The sequence below is a fragment of the Neopelma chrysocephalum genome, unplaced genomic scaffold, assembly GCF_003984885.1.
Source record: "Neopelma chrysocephalum unplaced genomic scaffold, ASM398488v2 Primary Assembly neopelma1_139, whole genome shotgun sequence".
NCBI lineage: Eukaryota > Metazoa > Chordata > Aves > Passeriformes > Pipridae > Neopelma > Neopelma chrysocephalum.
The window spans coordinates 1,131,850-1,148,750 of NW_020897801.1; the positions used below are offsets into that span (position 1 = coordinate 1,131,850).

Genomic DNA, 16,901 nt, shown 5'->3' on the forward strand with positions numbered 1-16,901 from the left:
TGCCTGGTATACAGTATCTAGTATATTTCTGGTAGATCTCCAAGCAATTTGCAAGGAAGATTGCAAAGTATGGCTGTGTCCATTTTAGTGACATGCAAACTAAAGCAACAACTGGCAGAAGGCTGAGTAGCAGATCAGCAACAGATCCAAGAGCAGCACACGAGTCTCCCACCTTATCAACCAGCCAATACCAGCCTCCCAAATTACTTGTAAATGTAAATACTGTCACAAAGTAATTTGCTAAACAAATGAATACATGTTTATTAATTTTCAACCATTCCTAAGTATATGTGGACACCTAACTATTTCCATACAGACATTAAAAGCCTCTCCCCATTAACCATGCCAAGCAGTGAGCTCTCCTTCTCCTCAGTGTGAATTATGACAGTTCAGCCTCCTACAAGGCAAAATCTCATGATAAATGCTATTTTGTAAACTTATAAATAACATTGTTATTCATCAGATAATTCACAAATACATTGGTGGTTCCGCTTAAGTATGCTAGGTAATTTATCATCAGAAAGTTGGTGGATAACACAATCAAAATTTAGTCAAACAAGGGTGAAATTTTATCAGATTTCTTCCATAGGAGACAAAATGGGAGAACTTTCCAGGACAGCATCATAATGCTTGATGACTTTTCCATGCTTCAAAAGTTTTTCTCCAGAAAGACTTCGTCTGAATTCATCAGTGTAATCCTCATGCAGTTTGTTGTATCTGGGGGAGATGATAGGGAAGGAAAATACCAAAATAATCATTCTTTCAGGTATTAGCTTCACCCATTGTTTATTAGGCATTACTTTTCAAGGTACAGTGCCTTCTGAGTCCTGGAGTTCTAAGCAGTCAAAAAAACAAGACAGTGATATGCATTTTCCTAGAACCTTTCAGATCTGCAGGATGAGAAGTGCCAAACTGGATACAGATGTTAATAATACCTGTACTGTGCCTTTTTTAATGAATTTAAAAAATAAACATGTCATTTTCCTCAGAGAAATTTTAGTATATTTTTCTAATTCAGAGTTTTAAAGCCTGATTTCCCCCACACATGATCAGTGTTTATCTGAATGGTCCTTGCCCTTTTTTTCTCCCCTCTGGGAGAATTCTTATTCAGCACAAAATGAAACAATTACATTTGACCTCAAAAACCTTATTTTTTTTATGTTTTGGTTTTCTTATTGAAAAAATGAAGTGCCTTGGTTCTAAAGTGAAATACTGATTTGAAATAATTTTTTAAAAAACTTGGGTTTTTTTACTCTTGGGAAGACACATTTCCTCAAAAACATGTTAAGTTGTGGAAAATTTTTTTATTGAGTTCAATCCAATTTTATGTCAACTTCTTGACTACCAAAACCTTTTATTTTCAGCAGTAAATGTCACAAATGAAAATTTCATTTTACAGAAGAATAAAATCGTATTTCATAAGAGGAATACAAAGGACATGCAGGAGAAACTTTTTTAGTTGTGGCTCAGGTCACATTTAAAAGAAGAGAATCGCATTGAAAGAATTGACAAGATGCTACAGTAAAATTTGGTGGTGCAAAGTTCTTGCTAAATGTAATGGAAAAAGCAATACTTTTGTCAAGAGCTCTACAAGTGCACTACCCTTGTAAGTTTTCTATTACTGTCATCATCAAATCCCTACTTCATGAAGGTTTCTGAAAGATTTCCATAGAACTGCCTCCCAGTGTCTAAGAGTGAATGCCTTTTGCACATGACCCTTCCCACTCCCGGTGACACAGGTTGCTTCCCTCCCTCTTCTTGACTTCAAATATTACTTACAATGCTGACAATAGAGAGTTAACTGTGATGAATGTTTTGGAATATGGAAGGCAGGCTAACTTTCAAACCACCCTGGATGTAAGAGGGGACGGCAGAGGCGAGTTCCTTGCTGTTTACAGGTGACATACAGGGATTAAACCTACGCTCTGTAGGTAGCTTCAAATTGCTTCCTGTGTGGGGGCTGAGAAATTCTGTTGTCTCCAGCAGAAAGTTGCTTTCATCCCATACCCAGTAGACTGTCAGAAACCCTTGCAGAGTTGTGCTGTTGAAATCACTACACACAGCATCAACCTATAGTGATCTGCTGCTTTCTTACCACCCCCCTCTGCCTACTGTCCTGTACCAAAGGTGTAAGCTTGTTGAGATGACTGCATTGTTTTCAATAAATTGGTACAAAGCCAAGTGCAGTGGAAGTCAGTTCCATGGCAAATATATCTTTGTGCTCCTATCTAAACTCCATGCCAAAATACTTACACCTTTCTGTAAAGAATATGACTCTCTTCTTTAAGATATTTTTATATTAATAAGACCCCTTAAGTATTTAAGGCTAATGACACCAGTCTTTTTTGTTTAACCTTAACACATCTTTGTTGTGAAATCTCTGTTCACCTATCTATCACTACCAATTCTTAATTACACACTGGTTTACAGATTCTACAAGAATTTCTACCCACACCTACAAAGGAAACGTCAAGCTTTCGTTTTCTTACACATACCTGTGTGCAATGGTCCAGAACCCCAGGGTGTTCACCATCATTAAGGAAGCCAAGAAGAAGAAGAATCTCTCCAATTTACCTTCATGCAGCAAGTGTGGAAACCAGTTGCCTGGTAAAGCAGACATTTGAAGCAGAATTAGTTTGCCTTGCAGCAAGAGACATGGCTCATATGGAAGACACAAAGATAACTTTGTGTAAGACACAATCCCAGCAGGTGCTCTGAACCCCCCTGTAGGTGTTTATACAGACTTCATTCTCAAAGCACCTATGTGTTTTTTTTTTTTTTGAGTCTACAGTGTATGTTTGCTCTTGCTTTGCAGATGGGCAAAAGAGACCTAAAGAAACTGAAGAACCTTCCTAATAAATCTGAAGTGTACTGGAAAACCTAAATCTGCACAGCTACTCCTGCAATGATTGGGCCACTTTTCCTCTGTATTAATCTGTGCACGCAGCTAAATTAATGTTAAATGTGAAAGTTTTAGAAAGAGCTTGAGTAAGGTGGCCAGTAGAAATCCTTATTCATATCTCTCATGCTTTTAATAGGTTCTCCTTAATAAAAAAATTTTAACCCCTCCCCAAAACATGAGAACCATTTGCTTGGTGCCTTGGATGGTGCTCCATTACCAAGATGCCATCTGACACTTTACCTTTCTTTATAGCTGTTTTTAGCAACACATCCTTCTCTTGCATGCAGTGCTTATTTGCATGAATCAGATCCTTTTGTACCAAAGCTTTTGGCAATAGTGTCTGGGACATTTTGGCAGCCTCCATTCAGCAGAGGACAGAACCACCTGGGTGCACGCAGAGGCTTCCCTGCTTGTATACCTGTGTGCTTCAGTTTGCAACTGCATTGCTTTCAGTGTTCATTGCAACAGGTCTGCAAACAAGCTCAGGTGGTAAATAACTATGGAAATCAAAATGCTTAAAAAGAAAGCCAGCCCCAGTCAGTCTGCAATTGAACTCAGTAAGTACCTGATGTACCATAATCAACTACAGCAAAAACATAAAAACAAGGTGAAAAAGAAGACAAACTGAAGTTATAGAATATCAGAGACCTATACAGTACTGTAAAGACCATTTACATAATTTGGAAATACAGGATATTTATTGCCTTTGAAAAAGGTAGATAGACTGTTTTCATTAGCAAGTAATGAAGAAATATAGAGTGTGAAGCAGCTGGTGCTGAAAATGCAATGTCCACACAATCAACAGCTCAGGAGGGTTCACATCAGATCAGTTCCCACTAACAGGTGGAACATATCAGACATGAGCATTCCTTTTTCTTTAGCTCCATCCAAAAGGAATGCACTTGTTTTTATGCTCCAAGATCATTCTGCAATGCAAATCAGAGATGATCAGGAGATTCAGATTAAAAGCACACTCCTGATCTGCACTAAAATACCACCATTAATATGCCCAAAGTCACCTTTCTTTGCTACATCGAAGTCTGGTATCAAATCCTGCCGATCTAAATAGTGTGGCTATTCACCTCTTGAATGACCTAAAGAGGAGAGGAGGAAAGCCAGCTTTCCTGCCACAGCTGTGCTGCACAAACCTGTTAGCCTTAACCAATCTTTTGGCCACTCATGCCATCTTTAGCCATCAAATGCCAACCTTAACTTGTCAGTATTTTTCTAACTAGAGACAAAGAGCAGTTCCACAGCACGGGAGAGACTGCAGCCAAAGAATTACAACCCCCTCCCCAACACGCATTCGTGTATTTACATTTTCCTCTTCCCTCCACATCTCAGAGTTGTAAACATGTTTCTTTTCAAAGCCCTTGCCTTTAGCTCTCCTGGGATTAACAGGGAACAAGTGCCATCCATGCAGCAGTTTTCCCAAACCCCTCTGTAGTTCTCTCTGTGCCACGTTACCTTCCTACCTGCCTTGGAGCAGCACCACCTCACCTCTGTTTGCGCCGCTCCCTTTGTAGCGCTTTCTCAGAGTTTTAAAATGTGTCATTTAACACTGTAAGTCGACTGAGCTCCTAGGTGCTGTAACTTCATTTTAGCAGCTTATAAACTTTTACTGTCATAATTCACAATCAGGTAGTTTTTCGTTTCGCATCCCCTGGTGGCCAATAGAAGTCAGGGAGAGAGAGCGCGTGGAGTTGATGAAAGAGGAAGCGCGAATGGGGTTCGGTGCTACGGCTTGTCAAAGCAGAGTTCACACTGTCTGCTAGGTTATTCACATTGGCTGGGCTGACTTTATGAGCAGCAGGAGCTCTTTAATGGAATGGCATTTAAAACCTGAACAAAAAGCATGTACTTAAAAATAGCACCGAGCGACAAAAACAAACAAATAAGTAAAAATAATTTAGCAGCTTCTAAGAGAATGGAGTAAAATGGACCTTTGAAACTGTCTTAACACTAGTGAAGGCACCGGATGGAAGCACTGAAAGGGGGAAGTGTTGGAAGAGTAGGAGGGCAGCCTGGCAAGCAGGAGGTCTGGGTTCTGCTCCCACTTCACCACCAGCCTCCTCCATGGCCTGGGTCAAAGATCATTGCTCTGTCTCCTCCCTGCTTCTTCTAGTAATGGCTAGTGTTTAAACAGCAAGGCCAGGATAATGACACAGAACTTTTGGAAAACCCTCTAGTATAAATGGGCAACAGCACAGGTAGGGATAAAATTGGATTGGGCATGATAAGGCTCCAGCTGCCATAGCACACACGTTTTCCCTCTCTTGTTTCCTGCTCTGTCCAAAGCAAGAGGACTTTTCCTTTCAGAGAAGGGCAACAAGGTTTGTCAGGGGTGTCTTTTTCTACAGAGCAACAAGGATGGCAGCAGTCCTATGATACCCAGACTGTGATCCTACTGCCAATATGCATTTTCAGGAGTGGACGCAGCAAAGATTAACATAACTATTTCCTATTTTCAGCCAAAAATATTTACTTCTCACTCTTTTTTCTTCCATTTTCCCTTTTAAATGTAAGTTTTTCCATGAAAGGGGGGATAAACCTGAACTACATTTACTTCTACTTACACTCACTTTACAGAGAATCCTCTCCTCTGCTGGCAGGAAGCCTTGGGAGAACAGTGATCAGTGCTAAAATATCACCCGTGTGTTTCAGTCACCAAAACTCCCTTTAGATGCTTTCACCCCTTACCCCACTAACACCTTCCACAAGCTGTCTGCAGAGTCCAGCACCCTCCATTGACTGGGTTTGGGGTGCATACCTTCAGGATCTTACTCTCAGCCATGAACACCAGGAACTTAGTGGAACAGCATTTTGTTTGTTTTTGTTGGAGTAAAGCACCGTGGGCAGTGCTGTCTTTCAATAGTCCAGCACTTTCTCGTCCTTGAATCAGCATGCGATATGCTAACAATTCATTTTCCCCCAAAAGGGACTGCCTTTGGGTTCTGTCAATCCTTTACTTTTCTATGGAGATTGCCAACAGAAGTGCCAATTACAAGGTTGGTTTGTCACATGGATAATTGCTCACTGGGAATTAATTTTCTACAACAAGCTTTTGATTTCCATTTTTATTCCAACAATGGAAATACTTTGTAGCATGAATCACCACAAAGAATCAGAAGTTTCCCTTAGTTGCATATATTTTAAAGAGATTCTTCTTATTGGTTAGAGGTGAATTGGGTTTGTATTTTACAGCAAATTTAGAACAAATTAGAAGATTAAGTCTTAGCAGTGTCAGTTCCTCAAGCCTACTCTTCCATCATGGAAATGAAGTACTAGGTGAACTTTCACTCACATTTTGCAGTCCTATCAATTTTGTATCAAAATTGCTCAGTTAGTACAAGAAAAAGGAATATTATATAGCACCAAAACACGTGATCCTACCAAAACAGGCAGAGGTGTAGGTGAAGCAGAGATTAGGACATGGACAAAAACTTTCCTGGGCTGCTACTGGTGGGCGACTGACAGCAACGAGCTGCTGGCACTATTAGCTACCAAAGAAGATGTGGAAGGGGCTGTAAGCCAGACTTAACAAATACTAGTGCACACAATGTATCTGCTGCTAGGGTGGCACCCTTGGAGAGCTCAAGGGAACGCCCAAAGTTGCACAGGAAGGCATTCAGTTGTTTTTACTGAATGACACCATCGTTTTTTTTTATAGAGAAAACACTGAAGACAAAGCAAAACAGTCTCAAGCCAGAAGTTAGTCTATTCAGTACCATTCCTGCATTTTTGCATCTATCCAGCAACCTAGACTGTCATTACAGAAAAAAGATTTTTCATATCTTAGAAAAGGTTTGTATTGCCTTCAATCATTTCATCAACTTAGTGGGCATGTATTTAGTGTTTAATCATATCCAAATTAAAGTCTCAGTCTGCGTCTAATCCTTATTAGCTAAGTAGGCACCAGTGGACACCACCATCTGGACTGTAAGAAATACCCTTTAGCTTTATCATCTTTGGTATTTAGAATCACACAAGGTTCCAAATGAAAAAAAAAAGCAACCACAAAACAAAACACAAAAAGCCCACAAAAAAATCACAACCAAAAAAAGCCAACAAACCCAAACCACAGAAAAAAACCCCAACGATTCTCTAAATACTGTGTCTGGGGCAGTTTCCTTCCTCTGACCTTCTTTATTTTTGTTTCTTTCTTACATATTTATATTATTATTTTTAGAGAAATGTATTCTGAAATGATTGGCATAGGAGGACAGGTTTTGTCTTGCATCTTCTTCCGTTAAAATGTTAGGAGAGGTAAGAGATCCAAAAGAAAGCAGTTTCCCAGCTTGTACTGAAAATATCACTGTCACCCATCATCTGTTTGCACTCGTCAGATTTTTAAAAAAGTCTTATTTTATCATATTCACACCATCCTCCATAGATGCGTTAAAAATGATTAATGCAGCTTTGACTGACTGATATCTGATCAACTTTGCCAATAAAAAACCCAAATAAAATTCTAAACCAGTGACATGAAATAGGATATAAAAAAGTTTAAATTTTGTCAACACCCTCTGTGCTTCAACACTTCAAAATACACTTTGGAGGATCTACTTTGCTGTAGAAACATGGCAAACATGGTCTCATTGCTTAGAGATGGGAGAACCAGAAATAGTCTTGGCTCAGGTTTTAGTGAACCAAGAATCATGGGACAAGACAAAAAGCGTTCATAGCCCAAGAGTCACACACTAAACCTTGTTAAATCTTGCAAAACTGTTGCATGAACACCATCTTCTCTTTCAGAAAAATGATAAAGAACTTTCAATATAAATAAACTAGCTGAGCCTTTTTAGGAACAAACAAAAAAAAAGATTTTGGTTGGTTTGCTTTACTCCCAGTTCCATAAATTGTCCAGATATCAAATATTTAACAAGCTCTTTAAAAAGAACTGAAGAAATCCTGACCAAATGTCAGTAATGAGAGCTTAATTGGTGTAATTGGACTGTAATTTGACCTAAGACACAGTTTTATTCCCTAAATCACTGTCATCTTCAGAAGGTTAAATAGGTAACCATTAGACTTTATAAATTTTAAAATTATTATTTTTCTGATCTTTAGTTTTTCCTCACAAGCACCAAAGAACACTGTAAGAAGCCCAATGGAAGAGCTGGAAAAAATACAGATGGAACAGAAGAATTTTGTTTATAACATTTCCTACCAAACCAGGAGAAAAACAAAACCAAGCCTAAAATGTTTCTTTTGTTTTGCTATAGTCTGTACCCAGCTACAGAAGTCTGATCCCAAACCTGCTTTGATTGAAGAGTCAGCTGGACAAAAGTCTATCTGGGATGAGTAGAGGAATACTCTAAGTCTTCAGTCTGAAGCATTATAACACAAATGAGGATACAGGAATATCTCCATCTTTTACAGACTGTGAATTGCATGAATTATGGTAATTTAGAATAATTAATCTTATTCAACTAAGGAACATTGGGAAAGAGATAACTTGTGAGATTCCACTTATTTTTAAAAGTGAGAGCCCAATAATATGTTGTTTACATACTAATAAGGAAAGCATCCTCTAACACTCTTGTAACTAGAGCAGCAGAGCAAACATTGAACATTTTTCACTTAATTTTTTCTAAAGCCTTTCAAGTTTTCAGAGGACATTTCTTATTTAGGGGTTTATTCAGTCCCATCAGAGCACCTTAATCTGAATACAGACTGTCACTGAATCCCTTGGAAATTTAAAAGTGACTTTTGCTCAGGGTAATGGTGGAGTCAATTCCACCCACAGGAACAGCAGGTCTGACAAAGTTAAACAAAGACATACTTATAGTGCCTTTTTTTTTTTTTTGGTCAAATCTAAGTAGAGAAGTTTGCTATACATAAGAGTGAACGGGATTTTAGCCAGAATATTTCTCAGTTTGCTCAAAAATCTTGAGTGAAAGGGGTTAGAACATGGCAACTGCATCCTGTGGAGAATTTGAAGAGTTCAGCCTTCTTGATCCCAGCTAGGATAAGAATTTGAAATCTCTGTTAAAACCACATTTCTGGCAAGGAATGAACATTTTCTTTTTTGAATCAATTGAATGATTTCACACAGAATTACAGCAAAAGAATAAGTCACCTTGATAGAAAACTGGACAAAAATGTCCTGAATTGAAAACCAAATACAAAAATTGTTTTCCTTTATCACTTTGTATAAAAATACTCGCTAATAAATTAGTTGCATAATAGTGACACAACATAGGCAAAATATTTTGGTGCTGACATTATGCTTAATTATTTTATAATTATTTAATTATACCCAAAGTAAAACTGCAGTAAAATATGTCAGTTTTACTAAATATTTGAAATTGATAATTTCCATACATCAGGGGAAGGAGAGTAAAAAAAAGACAGCAACACAGTCTTTCTTAAACTGTTTGTTTCATTGAACCCATATTATAGTGAACCCATAGTACACAATGAAAAACAATCTGTTCCACTGGGGGACATTCAAGGAGCTCACCTCTCCACACTGGATGCCTTGGTACTTAATAGCTCTTTGCTTGATTCATTTCTGTAAACATTCCTGTTTTTTACCCATCTCTAGGTGATGTTTTTATACCTCATAATAAAATTTTAATTGAATTTTTAACTTAAAACGAGCACTGCATGTCAAAGCATTATTTGTTTGTTCAGATCTTGCAAGTAGGAATAAAAATTTCTTGTCATCCTTTCAAAATATCCACTTTCACTTGTTTTTAAAATACATGATTCTTTACATAGGAAAGAGAAGAACTGAAAACTTAACTCTGAACAGTTGCAAAATTCTGCAGCCACGGTAATTGCAGTGGTGTCATGCATTGGGGCCAGGAGCTGTGCTCTCTCAGAGAACAGTTCTCTGTAACACAGTACCAAAAGAGCTTATCAGTGGAAAGCATCTTTAGAAGTACTGCTTCAGCAAGTGGAACTATTTCAGGCGTGAACAAAGGGATCCTTGTCCCTCGGTTCAAGCGCTCAAGTGCTTCACTTTTTAAATTTACTTATGAAACAAGTCTTTTCTGTATTGAACAAAGATTCATCAGCAAAGGAAAAATGACTAAGAAATTTTTGGCTTATCTTGAAAGTCAGCAACCCAGAAAAAACTCCAGTTCAGGGCTTACACTAAATTCACCTCAACGGGCTGAATCTGAAATAACTCCTTTGGAAACAGGAAGTTCTCTGGGAATTGCAGTATTCACCTGCAAAAGGGTGAGATCATATTTTCACTGAATCTGGTTCTTCCAATATCTAGGCAAAGGAAATGATGTAAAAAAAGCAAGAGAAAAGTGATGGGTCCAGGGGAACCAGTTCCCTAGACAGCCTTGAAACACTCAATCCACTTCTTTTCCCTGTGATTCTGTGGAACAGACAGGAATGCATGTTCTCCATTCTTTAAAGCACAGATCTTCCTCTCATGGCCAGAGGCTTCCACATGAGTGTGAATAACATGAACTTATGAACATAAAAAGGTGCTTCCTAGCCAATTTATTTTCTTGTCTCCCAGAACAGAAGTACAGAGATTGGATGTGAGGACTTCCTGCAAGATGCCATCCTCTAATTACTCCAACTATCAAAACTAAGATGACTCATTAAAATTGGATGAATACAGTTGGAAGGCTATTTCCTATCTTAATTCCATCTTAATTGTGAGAGCAAATCAATGAAACTTTGGCATCTCCTTTAATTCTGCTGCCTAATTCCCCAAATCAATAATATGAGAAAACTGCTCCGCAACACCGGTCATGAGCATACTCTTACCTTGAGTGCCTGCGTGGGCTGTCTGAACAAAGAAAGCTCCCATAAAGCAGCCAGCTCCATTAAAGAGAGCTAAAAAATGCATGGAAATCCCTCTGATTCTTTCAGGCACGAGCCGGAATGAAAGTAAGGCACCTTGGAAAGGAAACAGATACAGTTACAGGTTAAAAAAAAGAAAAAAAAAAAAGAAAGAAGTAAATTATGACAGAAGATAGATAAGACAGAATAAAAATCTCGAAGCATCTGTAATAGAGAATTTCCATATTTTATACAGAGAATGTGCTTGCTGCAGAAGAGCAATCAGATGTGTTAGTATGTACCCTATTAACAAAGCATTATCTAAACTGTTTAAGTGAATCTCTGTGATAAACTATAGCTTCTACAATTATCAGTGTTCCACAAGTACACAAGGATCTGTCGCCCATATAGTTGCTTTCACCTTTTAAAACCTCAGGAATAAGCAAGACCAGAGAAACACTACCATGGTCAGTAAGTATGAAGACGAGGTGTGATATTTAACTGCAGAACACCAGGAACTTCTAGGCCAGAGCCAATACAGTGCTACCTCTACTAAATACTTCCAAAGTCTAGAGCTCTACATTAACTTGGACAGTTACCTTGCTCTTTACTTTAAAGCTGGACAATGCTCTCCTTCCCCAGAATGCAACCCCCAGACTCACAGGATAATTTTTAAGACATCCTTCTTCATTTTTTCTTGCCAGAAGGCTAAACCAGAAGAAGCAACAGCTTTGGTACTGAGGAGAAGCTGTGGCATGCTGTTGTAGCATAGATGACTATAAATAATCCCACCAGCTGCAATTTGGCTAAAGTAGGCTACAGTAAAAGCAAGACTTTATAATAGCTGGTTTTTTGAGTAATTTCACCTGATTATCAATAACCTCTGTTTCCTAATTTCATACCTTAAGCCCTCATCCACACTTGCTTGCCAAGTCCCAGTGTATCCCAACCTGCTTTAAAATTGAATTTGCATGACCTCTAGCTTGAAAAACATGCTGTAGAGGATCCTCTTTGGATATTGAGTTGCCTGAAACATCTCTGAATACAAATGAAACTTTGCAATCACAACCTTGCACCCTTTATAACTTGAATGTCCAAATGAGAGCTTTGGAAATATACTAAAGAAAAAAAATACCGTGGAGAGTGTTTTCTTCCTTATTCACAAGAAGAACCAAAAGCCTGAGGGCAAGTGCAAGCAACTGAGCCTGGGACAACACAGTCTTAAACATCATACAGTCAGTGTCCTGGCTAATTTGAATCACTAAGACTAAAAAGTTTTTGGTTATACCTCTCTCCTAAAAACAAGGGTGCAAAACATGCATCTTGGCCAAATTCAGCCTGGGCAATTGCATCCTCCTTACCTAAATTACCCCTGCTGTTTCAGTTGCATACTGCAGTAAAACTATTAAAGAGCTGCTGCATGTTACCCTGGAGACTATTGCATTTCACTGGTGGGCAAAGCAATCCCAAATACAGCCTCTAACAGAGCTGTTTGCTACAAGGCTTCCCATTTCTAAGTGTTTTGAGACACGTTGATGATATTCTTGCAGCACTTCAGCAGCACTGACTTCTTTTGAACCATTGGACTTTAAAAGACTAAAAGATTACAAATTCAGCCTGGCAAAGGCCTGTGAGATCTTACATTCTAACACTGTGGAGGAGAGCAATATCGTTATTTTATTTTTAAATACTACCTTAGTGGTAGGGGAACAATAAATGATGATATTATTCTAAGAGATGCTCATGTCACCTGAAACAGATGATTTTACAAAACTCCTGTCAACAGAATAATGAAATATGTTGTATAAACATAATTCTAATCATCAGGGACCAAATCATAGGCTGGCTTGAGTTGGGAAGGACCTTAAAGATCATCTAATTCCAACACCTCTGCCATGGGAAAGGACACTTCCCTCTAGACCAGGCAGCTCAGAGCCCCATCCAACACTACCAGGGATGGGGCATCCACAACTTTTCTGGACATACTGTCCCAGGGCCTCACCACCCTTACAGTAAAGAATATTTTACTAACATCTAATCTAAACCTACTCTCGGTTTGAAGCTGTTCCCCCTTGCCCTGTCACTACACGCCCTTGTAAATGGTCTCTCTCCATCTTTCTTGTAGGTTCCCTTGAAATACTGGAACGACACAATCAGGTCAACCTGAAACCTTCTCTTTTCCTGTCTGAACAGTCCTAATAAAAGAGGTGCTAATGAAGATAAAAGAGTTTAATATGCCAAATCTAACTTCTCTAACCAAGCACTTCAGAAATGACATAACTCCTTTCTTCCCTCTGATTACAAGAGTGAACATTTCTGTCTTCAACTCGGATCATGTACTTTCAGGTCAAGTAAATTATTATGATAATTGAATTTGACCTTCTGCATAAGAAAGGCAGTAAAATGCCAGGAAAGTTGGAACAACTATTTAAGTGTCTAGGCTGTCACTAACATCCACAGAGATCCGAATGGCAATTCAGTTCAAACTGTAGTAGAAACCTGGAGCTCAGTTCAGAAGCCTGAATACTGATGCTTAGTGCTGCCAGATGTACTTCAGTGAACCTCAGCCATCTGCTTGGGGGTGTCATCACACATGGTGCAAGACCTGTGGGAAAAACCATGTTCTTCTCCAGCAGCACCTGGGGTAACAGAGACTGTGAAGATCTTGCTTGTCCAGCGTGCATAGTTGAGATACTCCATGACAAATGGGGTCAGACATCTGTGTGGGCAAGGGAATGGAGGCCAGCATCCCCATCAGCTACAGCATTAACCTGCTTTAGGCACCTACCTTCAGTTTTCTGTATGCAAGTCTCAAGTTTAGACTTAGTCCCATTTGCCTGGGTTTTTAAATCACACCTCTAACTGCAGCTCTTAGCAAGATGCTTCGTCTTTACTTAAATGGGTAAAGATGGCTTTTCTTCCTAAGAAATTCTAATCACAATCCTTTAAAAAGATCTTTAAAAAAGAAAAAAACCCAGGATGGAGTTTTATTTCTTTTCTAAAGGCTAATGTCATCTTCCAGTCACTGGACTTCAGCTGTGTCCCAGCGTGCTAGATTAAAAAGCTTTATTCTAACAGCAGTATTCTTCTCATGCTTTTGCATGAGAAGACTGTAAGCAAGTCACCTCCTAACCTTTTTTTTTTGTTAAGCTAAACAGAGAAGGTCACAGTTTTCAGTTACACTTAGCCTGTAACCTAGAAACCAAATTACCTGCCTAGAAACTTGTCTCAGTTAAGTACTTGAGAGCTATCAGATGAAGAGGCATTATGAAAGTGCTAAGTATTTAAAACTAGGGAAAATTACCTTTTTAGTGACAGACTGCGACCCAGAGCTTTCAGTAGTCTTAAAGTATAAGAATGAAGCTGAGACACTGAAGTTATTTCCTGCTCTTAAATAAAAAGTTGAACGTTTCTGGGGTTGTACTGGAACAAGAGACACTCAATCCATCGAATTAAATGCCTGCAGAGATCAGCCAGTCAATTACTTCACCTGTGTCTCTAAGTGAATGTTGCTTACATTATTTTTATAATACTAACTTTTTTTTTTTAAGCTCTGCAAGGTAAAACACTGGTAAACACTCTTCATGCTCCTCAGAAGAAAATAAGCCTCAGAAATGTCAGTGTAGACTTGGAAAAGTAAAAAATGGAAGGTAGAAAAGGTTCAGACTCACAATCAAGACTATGACTACATAATGTATGGATGGCAGACACAAGCTGAGCTCTGCCTGTGCTCTGAAAAACAGGAGTGTTTATCTCTGGCTCCATGTCACAAGTTAAGGTGTGATGATCTGTGGAGGCATGTTCTGATGACTCCTGATTGGAGCACTAACAAAAATCTTGCATCTGCCTACAACATTCTCTAGGTGAGTCAGTTGAACTGCGTTACCTGCCCACATGTGCTCTGTGTCAGTGAAAAACACGTAATAATTTTATTTGCTGGGTCCACAAATGGAAAGTGTTGAGCTAAACTGTTTCACCTTGCTTTGACTGTGGCCTTTAAGGTGGTCACAGACCATAACCAGAGCTTAGCTGTCATATGTATTTTTGTTCTGTCTCAATAAAATCATCACAGAAGAGTTCAGGTCAGAAGGGACCTCAGGAGCTCATCCAGTCCTGCCCCTGCCTGTAGCAGGTTCAGCTTCAAGGCCACACAGTGGATTGCACACCCCAGGGGCCTGACTGGACTGTGCTATCTTCCAGTTAATCTGGAACAATATCATTGCTCATTCTGAGTTACAGCCAGCAAAGACAAATTGTGCTTCTCTGAAGCAGGTAAAGCACAGATCTGCTCATTAAGCCCATGGAAGAGAGCCAGAGATAAAATATCAAATGACTGTAACTATATTTAGGCAGCTGATATAATTCTCTGCAAGTCAGGACACTCTTGCTTTAGCCTACTGGGTTTTACTTACAGGAGGGAGTTACCAAGGCTTCAGCCACTCCAAGGAGGATGTATTGAGGAGCTAAGTGGAAGCAAGGCATGGAGGAGACCAGGAGAACCTCCTCGGAAAGCGTCTGCTCCACCTGAGGGAAGTGCTTTCGGTGTATTTCAGAGAAGCCAGCAACCATCACGGACAGTGCAGCAGATAAGTGACCTACAACTGGGCAAAGACCACAGAGAGCATTCACCAAGGCTGTAGTACAGGATCCTCACATCTTTATAATGAAGCAAACTCCTAAGAAATGCAATAATAAATTCCTTCCCCCACCCCAGAACATTCTTTCTGAACACCTAAACATGAATATGGCAAAGGAACACCAGGTCAGCACAGAAAGAACTTAAGAATGTGGAATAACTGAGAGAGAGGAAAAACTTTTCTGAAGACCAAAGTCACAAAGAACAGCTTTTTACTTTTTTTTTTTGAAGATTGAGGGAGGTAAGAAAGGAGGAGAGAAAGAAAAGGCAAATGTCCTTCCAGATATCACAAGAGACTGGGTAGGAAAGACTACCAAGCAGCAGGAAATTCTCCTACTTAAGTAGCAGTAAGATTCTGAAATACACATTAACGCTGTAAACTTTAACCATTTGTTTTCTATTTAAAAAGAAGCAGTGCAGGCACTCAAAATACTAGATTTCTAAGGCTGAAGGCCATGGCAGATAGGAGAGGAAAAGATTAGTTGTGCATATCACACCTCAGCAGATCAAGGATTCCTACATTTCCTCCTTTTCGTCCACTTTAGAGTTCCCTTGAACTACTCTAGAAAGTTTGTTTATAGTGCATTTGCTGGACTTTTAAATATTTCAGGATGAGAAGATCTGCTTTACCGGGAGAGCTAATCTCCAGCTTTCTAAGTGTTTACACATAAGCTGTGAGACCACAGCTGCCTCCTGCCTTTCTCAGCTGCCTTGAAGCAGTATTGCCACATGATCCCTAATACACTGGATCCCCAAAACATTTCAATATACCACTGCACATCCAACTCATGGAGTCTTACACCTGCCTCAGTGGTAAGGCACAAGTGCAAGCACTGGACAAGCACACAGGACCAGAAAAACCCCCAACCCTATGTGTTCAGCCTCATAATGCACGATAAAAGGTTCTAAAACTCAGATGCACACTTCACCCATTGCATAGAGGATACAATTTAAATGTATTATTTTGTATTTCTTGATCTTGACAGTATGAAATGGCTGTAGCCTCTCAGAAAAGAGACACACAAAGCAAGCACAGTTTTCAAGTAAGTCTCTGAATCTGAAATATGTAAATTTCTTATGGTTTGAGCTCCCACTTATTTTAATCAAATTTCTGATTTGTCAGCATTTCTAAGCCATAATGTGAGGAGAATTTGGTTTCTTTTGACAGTTTTGGCTCAAATACTTGGACTATGCTTTTCTTTCAAAACCTTCTCTGACTTCACGACTGATAATTGTTACACTTATTAGATTTGACATCAACAGTAAAAAGTTATTGTTTCATATTATATTTATAACAATATAAACTTTTTCTTTTTGGGTGTCAGTATGGAAGAGGTGGAAAACTCATATAGCTAATTGACATTAGCCTTGTTATGTTTTTGCAGGCCTCTGTGTTTCTTCTCTCAGCACCAAACTCTCACACCCTTCCACTGTCACAGTTTTCCTGCATTTCCACAGCTTTAAATATCCTTCCTAATGCCTAACCTGAGCCTTGGAAGTTGTTTGGCTGTTAAGGCTTCTCTAGTGCTTAATAAGAACATCAGTGAATTATTGCTTGAAAATTGATGACAGGAGGGAATTCAACAGCATTTTCTAACCAATGCAGCT

The 16,901-nt window shown here is 39.1% G+C and overlaps 1 protein-coding gene across 1 annotated transcript in view; it reads right to left on the reverse strand.

Moving 5' to 3' along the window:
• Nucleotides 1–267: 267 nt before the first annotated feature.
• Nucleotides 268–16,901, reverse strand: part of SLC15A5 (solute carrier family 15 member 5) — a 33,330-nt gene continuing 16,696 nt past the window's right edge. Inside the window, exons 6-9 of the mRNA XM_027699715.1 lie at nt 15,070–15,258; nt 10,643–10,774; nt 2,496–2,604; nt 268–717 (exon numbers count right to left, since the gene is read on the reverse strand). Of these exons, the coding sequence (XP_027555516.1) occupies nt 573–717; nt 2,496–2,604; nt 10,643–10,774; nt 15,070–15,258 (575 nt within the window). The 3' untranslated portion in view covers nt 268–572. The remainder of the gene's footprint in view (nt 718–2,495; nt 2,605–10,642; nt 10,775–15,069; nt 15,259–16,901) is intronic.